Consider the following 10,000-nt stretch of genomic DNA (forward strand, 5'->3'; position numbering starts at 1 on the left):
ACAGGGGCACCGGATGAGATATACCACATGCGTTGTGCTGCATGTAATCGCACCACGTATGGATATATCCCGGCCGGTGTGAGGATGACTAAAAACCTTGCATTTTTTTGTGTATGTACATTGCATACAGTTACCACACCTATAGTTACCATCTGGTACTACTGGGAAATTGGAAACACTCTGAGTGCCCAGATCTGATTTAACCAGACTGTCCCTCAAATTGGGAGAGCGTTTAAACACAAGTCTTGGTTTTTCTGGAAAAGCTTTTTTCAACCTTGGATCAGATTGGATAATGTGCCAGTGTTTTTGAATGGCACCTCTAAACTGTGAGCCCAGTGGAGAGTACTTGGTACAGCACATAGGAGGGTTGTTACAGGTATTCTTATTTTTGGGGCGCAGGCAATCACTTTGTGTAACCTGGTCAAACCTCTCACTAGCAGCATCCACCCACTCTTTTTTATAACCTCTACTGAGGAACCTATTAGAAAGGTCTGTTGCCTGTTTTTTGTATGAGGCCTCCTCACTACAGATTCTGCGAACCCGGTGGAATTGGCTGACTGGCAAACTTTTAACCAAAGGCTGTGGGTGAAAACTATCACCTCTTAGGAGGGAATTACGGTCTGTGGGCTTGCGAAACAGGTCAGTTTGAATAGTGTTGTCCCTTTTGTAAACTTGTACATCGAGGAAGCTTAAACGCTCCCTATTAAACTCCAATGTAAACTTGCATTATTAAAAAAGAGTTTCTTGGAGCTTGAAACAGTGTTGCGGACCTCCTCCTTCTTTTCCTTGATCACTCCTTGATGTCCAGCACCTGGCCAAAATACAGGCGTGGGATGTGCACACAACCTTCTCTTTGAACTGTTCCTTTATTCTGTGTGGCACTCCCTCCTGACTCCTACCTGAAACTACTACTTTTTTGGCAACATGACAGACGAAGGCATCCCTACAAGTCAATATGGAAGGTTTGAATACAGCGAGGAAGATTACTCCCGCATAATGCTGAAAGATTCCATTTTTGATGAGGTGGAAGGAACCTCAACCCTCAGAGATGTTGATGAGCTTACCCAGAAGCTATACAACCTACAAGAGCGTGAGATAAGACATTACCTTCATGCTGTAGCACTGAGTGATTACTTCAAGAAAAAGATTATTCCTCGTGGCCTCAGGCTACAGAAGGCACCTGCAATTGGTGCAGATAACCCAATTTTTTGTCAACGTTGGTGTGAGATACTGAACAAATGTTCTTTTGACCTGATGGCTCTCGTCATAGATGAACTTACACAACAAGGTGATAAAACACGTATAGAGGCCAAACAAATAGAGGCCCAGTTAGCAGAAGAAGTTTTGGATAAGAAGAAATGGGCTGAGTTCAAGAAAGACCTAGACCGGCACCGTTCTGAATTTTCCAGTGATATTAGAACATCCAAAAAATCCAAATTTGAACGTGACACCTTAGATTACCAAGAGAACAAAATCTACTTTTGGAAAGATGGAAAACGGATTGAGCAAGGCCAATCACAACGGAACAAAGAACAGCGTCCTACACAAGGGCGCCGAAAACAACACCGGCAGCAGAGATATCACAGAGCTAGGCCATCATCTCCCTCCCACGACTCTGGTTCTGATACGAGTGGCCAATCAGGACATGGAGCATCTTTTTTAGGACAGGCCCACGCAAAACAAAGAAAACCATATCACTGGAAGAAGGGCCTTCCAAACATAAAAGATGTAGGAGAGGTCAGCGAAGACGACAGCTTCACCCGGAGCGGGAGGAGGAGACATCGGTAATTAACCTTTCTGATAAGACCTTGTCTGAGGCCTGCTCATCAGCTTTGGGTAAGGGACTGAGTTTTGTGCCCACCACAAATGCTAATGACTTTGAGACCTTCATTGACTTTCAGAAGTTCTTTAGAAATCTAAGGCTGAAAGAATTTTTTCACTCTAACATGCATAATGGTCCCCTTACTAATGTCCAGTCTGTGGATCCTGCCCCTCCCCCTGACATTGACTCTGATACTCCCCCGGCCCCTCTCAGTGGTCCTACCTATACTCCCTTCAAGAAGAAATCCACATTTATTCCTTACAAAAATCGCAATGCCTCACTAGATACTTACTGCCGGTTGGTGGAGAATGATGTGAAGAATTTATTAAAAAAGAAAAAGGAATATAAAGTGTACAATAATTTGTCCAAAATTGAACGGGATGCATTATTAGACCTGAGCAAGGATAACAAAATTGTAGTATGTCCTGCTGATAAGGGGGGCGCTATTGTGTTGCAAAATGTCAATGATTATGTATCTGAAATGAGTAGACAGCTTAATGATACCACCTTCTATGAGAAGCTGCCATCTGATCCCACCTTAAGGTTTAAATCTCATGTGCACTCTAAACTATCTTCTCACCTTAACAACTCTGAATTTGATCAGAGTGTTTTTTAATTTTTGAAGGTTAATCACCCTGTGATTCCAGTCATATATACCCTTCCAAAGATACATAAGGGTCTAACTACTCCTCTCATTGGTAGGCCCATTGTGAGTGGAATTGGTGAGAAGCTGCCATCTGATCCCACCTTAAGGTTTAAATCTCATGTGCACTCTAAACTATCTTCTCACCTTAACAACTCTGAATTTGATCAGAGTGTTTTTTAATTTTTGAAGGTTAATCACCCTGTGATTCCAGTCATATATACCCTTCCAAAGATACATAAGGGTCTAACTACTCCTCTCATTGGTAGGCCCATTGTGAGTGGAATTGGTAGCCTCACAGAGAACATCTCTGCATATGTGGATCATTTTATCAAATCAGAGGTTACAAGTTTGCCCTCCTACATAAGGGATTCTATAGACTTCATTAACCTGTTAAAATCTTTTGGGAATATGACTGACTCATCTTTGTTTGCCACTTTTGATGTCACGAGCCTGTATACTAATATACCTCATGAGGGTGGACTTGAGGCTCTCCAGTATTTTCTTAGACAACGCCCACCTGCATCCAAACCTAGTACAGAATGTATATTGGATTTAGCAGACATGGTACTGACTCATAACTATTTTCGTTTTCAGAGGGATTTTTATTTGCAGTTGAAAGGAACGGCAATGGGCAGCAAGATGGCGCCAAACTATGCATGTCTATATATGGGTTTTTTCGAACACAATTATGTGCTGAACCCTGTGAATCCTTTTTTCTCCAAAATGTTATTATATAGACGGTATATTGATGACATCTTTGTGATTATGGATTGCAGTGTGGAGGAATTGACAGAGTTTCACAATTATTTAAATTCCTGTAATGACCATCTTAAGTTTACATTGGAGTTTAATAGGGAGCGTTTAAGCTTCCTCGATGTACAAGTTTACAAAAGGGACAACACTATTCAAACTGACCTGTTTCGCAAGCCCACAGACCGTAATTCCCTCCTAAGAGGTGATAGTTTTCACCCACAGCCTTTGGTTAAAAGTTTGCCAGTCAGCCAATTCCACCGGGTTCGCAGAATCTGTAGTGAGGAGGCCTCATACAAAAAACAGGCAACAGACCTTTCTAATAGGTTCCTCAGTAGAGGTTATAAAAAAGAGTGGGTGGATGCTGCTAGTGAGAGGTTTGACCAGGTTACACAAAGTGATTGCCTGCGCCCCAAAAATAAGAATACCTGTAACAACCCTCCTATGTGCTGTACCAAGTACTCTCCACTGGGCTCACAGTTTAGAGGTGCCATTCAAAAACACTGGCACATTATCCAATCTGATCCAAGGTTGAAAAAAGCTTTTCCAGAAAAACCAAGACTTGTGTTTAAACGCTCTCCCAATTTGAGGGACAGTCTGGTTAAATCAGATCTGGGCACTCAGAGTGTTTCCAATTTCCCAGTAGTACCAGATGGTAACTATAGGTGTGGTAACTGTATGCAATGTACATACACAAAAAAATGCAAGGTTTTTAGTCATCCTCACACCGGCCGGGATATATCCATACGTGGTGCGATTACATGCAGCACAACGCATGTGGTATATCTCATCCGGTGCCCCTGTGGGTTGGCATATGTAGGCAAGACATCCCGGGCTCTGCGCACCAGGATTACTGAACACAGGAGTAGTATTAGAACAGGTGATGAACGTAATCCTGTTGCTGCTCATTTTAAAAAGGCTGGTCATAATCTTAATAACTTGCGATATGTTGGTGTTGAGAAGGTTGAAAAGCCACCCAGAGGTGGAGATCTTGAAAGGTTACTTCTCCAACGTGAGACCTATTGGATTTATCTCCTCAATACCATGTCTCCTGATGGTCTAAATGAGGAATTTGATATTAAACCTTTCCTCTAGTTTGTTGTTTAGCTTATACATTATATCACCATTTATGACTTTTAACTGTTCTTATTGTTGTTTTTTCACAAATGTATTGACTGGCTATTAGTGTCTAATATGTTTAATCAAATGTGAAAAGTCTATTCTTTGCCATGCATTGAACACTCCCCAGAGGGGTGTAGACAAGTGTTTTTGCCCCTGGGATTGGAGAAGGGTGTTTCTTTGCTCCTCCTGACTCCCAGGTGTTGTACATTTTCATTAGTGAATGTTTGTGTATATATATGATGCTTTTGTCTGTCATTGTAATATAAATTTTGCCTGATGAAGACCTAAAGGGTCGAAACGTTGCATTATTAAAAAAGAGTTTCTTGGAGCTTGAAACAGTGTTGCGGACCTCCTCCTTCTTTTCCTTGATCACTCCTTGATGTCCAGCACCTGGCCAAAATACAGGCGTGGGATGTGCACACAACCTTCTCTTTTAAATGTCTGAAAACACACATTTAACACAAATACAATATGTAGTGGAGGTCCCTGCTTCATCTCTCTCTCAGCTAGGGGGTCCTTGGCTTGGCCTGAAAAACGTTGAAGACCCCTGCCCTAGAGAGATGTCCCCTCAGCCAGTTAGTTCTGGAACTCCGTTCACAAAAACAAAGCACAACCACCAGACGGAAAACGAAACGAGGCTAAACCCAATGGTAAGAAAACAAAAAGAAAACGATCTGGCACTGGAAAAGAATCTACCCAAAACCAGAGCAAAATGGAATGCTATTTAGCTCTAAATAGAGAATACACAGTGGCAGAATACCTGAGCACTGTGACTGATACAAAACTGAGGAAAATGTTGACTATGTACAGTCTTGCAATCGGGGGAAAGGCTGCCATAGGCAGACCTGGCTCCCTAGAGAAGACAGACTATGCGGTGTGCACCCACTGCACTCAAAATGAGGTATAGAAAGTGAGCTACACTTCCTAACCACTTACCCACTTTTCCAAGACATCAGAGACACATACTTCCCACAGATTACGATCACCCAAGGAGAGTTTGAAAACACGACTAAAGACAAAAGAAAAAAAAACTCCTATATCTGTTGGGTGAAGTACAACAATGTGCAAACATTGTGAGCTGTTGCTGACAGGAGAAGGATGTCTAATGTCCATCCACCTTAAGGACTAAAATCATTGTGTGTATCCCTGCACTGTTTACACCAAATGACCTCGGTGACCTCGGTACATGTGAACTAGAGCAAGCTACTACTTGTCACAGAGGTTTTATACCAAGTGAATGCGAAACATTGAAATACTGCAGTCGACTGTTTCAAAAGTTTATACTAAGCTAACCTTTCCTATGTGGATATATAACTATTTCTGACTATAATGTTTGTGTGTTATATGTATGTTAGTTTTGTAAGATAGTTTCCTTCCTAAGTTGTGATTGTGTTGTTCCATTTTTTTTGCTTTGGCAATGTAAATGTACGTTTTCTCATGCCAATAAAGCTCCTTTGAATTGAACTGAACTGAACTGAATTGATAGAGAGAGAGACACAGAGAGACAGAGAGACAGAGAGACAGAGAGACAGAGAGACAGAGAGAGAGAGAGAGAGAAAAAGAGAAAGAGAGAGAGAGAGAGAGAGAGAGCAGTGACAAAAAGAGTGGAGGAAATTATGTCATCGGGTGTGTGTGTGTGTGTGTGTGTGTGTGTGTGTGTGTGTGTGTGTGTGTGTGTGTGTGTGTGTGTGTGTGTGTGTGTGTGTGTGTGTGTGTGTGTGTGTGTGTGTGTCTTATCACAGAAACTGGCAACACACACTTCCTGTTGAAGCCCAGAGCTGACAGGAAGTACCACCCTGCTCCTAGTCATGGTTAATAAAACTAGGTCACACACACACACACACACACACACACACACACACACACACACACACACACACACACACACACACACACACACACACACACACACAAACCAGGTGTTGATTGTGATTCACAATCACGGTCATTCAATAATATCAATAGGAATCAGTGATGGACTAAACATTGATGACAACTTCCTGTTGATACAAGAGACCAACCGAGAGAGAGAGAGAGAGAGAGAGAGAGAGAGAGAGAGAGAGAGAGAGAGAGTTATTGAGATTTTTTTTTTTTATTATCCCACGATTTTGTAACCCTTTTTCACCCAATGCCAATTTTCTAAGTGATCCTGGGCGCTACACTCCCCCCACAGCCTAGGGAGCCCAGGGCCGAGCTCATGCCTCCTTCAGTGCATGAGAGCCAACTGACCTTCTTGTCACCTTACATGGGGGGATTTCCCCGGTAATACGTAGTGCGTGGAAGGAACACGTTATTCCAACCAGTTCCTTTCCCCTCCATCAGGCTGTCATGGGGGAGGCGGTTACTAGATGTTTTTGTGAGGGTATTAACTACCGTAGGAGACACGGGGAGAACATGCAAACTCCACACAGAGCAGGCCCTTTGGCCAACCCCACCCAGGGTATATGCGCAGATGATGCGGAGGAGACACGCCCCCAGCGCACAGAGCATCCCCATTGAACCCAGGACCTTCTATAGCTGTGAGGCGACAGCTCTACCGACTGCGCCACCGTGCCCTTGAGAATTATTGAATTTTTAATAGTAACCTACTCTATTCTGTATATTGACCGATACCCACTCCCACCCAACCCACTTTATTTTGTATTTTTTTGTGGATCTACACTGATCTCATATATAGCTTAGATGGAATCCTAATGACGGAAATTCGTCGCCACAGCGGAGAATTTTAATCCATGCACATGGGACCTAAATTAATTCTCGTTGGTTTGTAAACGTCATTACGGCTACTGCTTAGCAGAGACAGAGAGACAGAGAGAGAAATCAGACAGACAGAAATGTATTTTTGTCATAATCTGTTTCTCCGTAATTTTTCTCTCCAGTGTGTGCGTGTGCATGTGTGTGTTCGTGTGTGTGCGTGCGTGCGCGTGCGTGTCTGTACTCATGTGCACACCAGTCAATACGTCATCAGCTTGTGAAGTCAGGCAGGTCAAACACACACACACACACACACACACACACACACACACACACACACACACACACACACACACACACACACACACACACACACACACCAACACACACACAGTTGACCTGAGGGGGTGCGGGCAAAACATTTGGCCTGGGATGTAATTGGCTTTCTGATGGAGAGAGAGAGAGTGAGAGTGAGAGTGAGAGTGAGAGTGAGAGTGAGAGTGAGAGTGAGAGTGAGAGAGAGAGAGAGAGTTCTATTTTTGCGTTAAACCTTATGCCCCCATATCAATAACTACAGTACATACTGATTAAGTATTGAAACAATTAAATACAAATGTAATTATATGGTACATGTACAGACGAGAACAAAAAGATTAAAATAACATTCCAAGTGCAGATTTTCCATTTGTCACAGTCAAATCCATACAGTCTTCATTTAACTCTGAGAGAGTACAAATGTAAGCAATTAAAATATCATATTTCCAGTGGTTAATTGCATTTACTGAAGCACTTATTCTACTGGAGTATTTTACATTTTTCGATACTTTAAACGTCAACTCCACTACATCACAGAAGCAAACCAACTAGAAATACCTACTAGTTATATACATTGTTTAATTATTGCAAAACATACATTCACCACGTAGTCCCTGTCATACTTCGGCTATTCGAAAATAGCCAATCGAAAAGCTGAGCTCACAACACATACTGTACAAGTCCACCAGCAGTAATGAGCTCTCTACACCACTCAGAAAGTGTGTGTGTGTGTGTGTGTGTGTGTGTGTGTGCAGTGTCGGCCCTATGGGGGGGCATTGGGGGGCAATGCCCCCCCAGATTAGACTTTGTGCCCCCCCAGTTCAGATTGGCCAGATGTTTTTATTATTTTAATGTTTTTCAAGCAGCGCAGCGCAGCGCAGCGCAGTATAGCCTGCCTTTTTTTTCTCCCGCTGTGGAGTCTGTGCCTGTGGAGATGCAATGCCGACATTACATTAAAGACATTATAGGCCTAATGCTGTAATTGTATTTGTTGTTGGTGCATATAGGGGCAAGGTAAATGAACCGAATTAACCGAAATAGAGTTACAAAACACCCCAAAAAAGTAAAATATCCATCCAATAACCGAAAAAAATCGCGCGCCGGCGCTTCGCGCCGGCACGCACGGGTCCATCACGCACGCGCGCTGCGCGCGCGTGCGTGAGGGACAGGCAGGTGCCCCCCCTAGAATAATTAATGCCCCCCTGCTTATTACTGTCTGCAGCCGGCACTGTGTGTGTGTGTGTGTGTGTGTGTGTGTTACCTGGTAGTAGTATGGCCAGAATGTTGAAACAGCAAGCTCCACCTCCTTCCAGGTGTTGTGGTAGGGGGCGTGGCCTGACGTGTTGAAGACGGGAACACCCAATCGCCCGTTGTTCTCTGGAAGACACGATAAACAAATACCGCCATTTAAAAATACTAATACTGTTGGCGCTTGGTGGCACAGTGGTAAAGTAGCTGGAGGTCATTGGTTCAAATACACGTGGTACATCCGGCTTTGTCGACCTTCTACTTTTTCTAAAAAATATATTTTATGTAAAGAATATATTTTTTGAAAAAAAAATGTTTTGGGAGGGGGTCAGTGAAAGTTACATGTATGGTGTGTGCGATATGAAATGTGAGCTTACCATAATCACAGTAATTCTTAATCATATTCCATCATATTCAAGTCACTCCAGTCACTTTAGAGCATGGGTTTTCAACTGGTGGTCCGTGGACCACCGGTGGTCCGTGAAGGTATTGCATGTGGTCCCTGACCATGCATTTAGTTATGTAGGAAAGTGAAGATTTGTATTTTATTCTATTTTATCGACCACTAGTTGAGAAACAGTATGATGTATGATGATGATGATGATCAATGTTGGCAGTTACTGGGAAGTCGGATGTCAAAAACTTCCACAGAAATGGGAGCTAGAATCTGAAGGGATTGGGTGGGAAACTGTAACGGATTGCCTGGTTGAGTCACCATTATTAGGAAATGTGGCGATAATCAATCGCATGTGTTGGCTCGCTCATACAAGTTGCAATGAATAAGTTAACATGAGTTTTTGAGCTTTGGACTACTAGCATATCTCAGTTAAATAATAACTGCTAAGAGCTTGATTTAATTCACCTCGAATTAACAAATTAAATTAAGCCCTTAACAGTCATTATTCAATTTCAAGCTTTTCCCCCCATATCACCCCTCCCAACACAACAGTGGTCCTCAGGTGATTCTCAGTCAGGGTGGTGGTCCCTGGTTCATAATCAGTTGAAAAACCCTGCAGAGGGCAGGTGTGTGTGTGTCTGTGTCCAACTGATGCTCGTTGACGCTCGTTAATGTCAAGGCAATTATGTTTCTGCACTGCCAAATAGGTCTAGATCTATTCTAAGATAGCATCATTTTTACAAGCGAGTGACACATGCTTAATAGATTTGACCTACAGTACTTATGTGCAATGTAGCCTAATTCATTATTGGAAGCAGCTGTAATCCAAAATATTTGGGGACGATCCTCCGCTCTGTCTGGTAGGAAATGTATTCCTACTACTGTAGATCTGCCATGCTGCATTATCATGCGTAGTACATAATTGAAATATTCCTTTAATAGGTAGTATTTAAAGGTATACTGTACCTTTAACGTAGACATACAGCTGGACAGGTGGGGTCAGGTA

The 10,000-nt window shown here is 42.7% G+C and overlaps 1 protein-coding gene across 8 annotated transcripts in view; it reads right to left on the minus strand.

Annotated features, from left to right (window-relative positions):
• Positions 1-10,000, minus strand: part of LOC311038507 (receptor-type tyrosine-protein phosphatase mu-like) — a 131,409-nt gene that overhangs the window by 81,349 nt on the left and 40,060 nt on the right. For all 8 annotated transcript variants that reach the window (XR_014600065.1, XR_014600066.1, XR_014600067.1 and 5 more), the window contains exons 3-4: positions 9,961-10,000; positions 8,611-8,726 (exon numbers count right to left, since the gene is read on the minus strand). The exon at positions 9,961-10,000 is cut by the window's right edge and continues 110 nt beyond it. Coding sequence is in view for 1 of the 8 variants with exons in the window: in XM_084048078.1 (XP_083904204.1) it covers positions 8,611-8,726; positions 9,961-10,000 (156 nt within the window). In the remaining 7 variants the exon portion in view is untranslated. The remainder of the gene's footprint in view (positions 1-8,610; positions 8,727-9,960) is intronic.

The sequence above is a fragment of the Gymnoscopelus microlampas genome, assembly GCF_963454915.1.
Source record: "Gymnoscopelus microlampas genome assembly, chromosome: 22".
In the NCBI taxonomy this organism is placed as follows: Eukaryota; Metazoa; Chordata; class Actinopteri; order Myctophiformes; family Myctophidae; genus Gymnoscopelus; species Gymnoscopelus microlampas.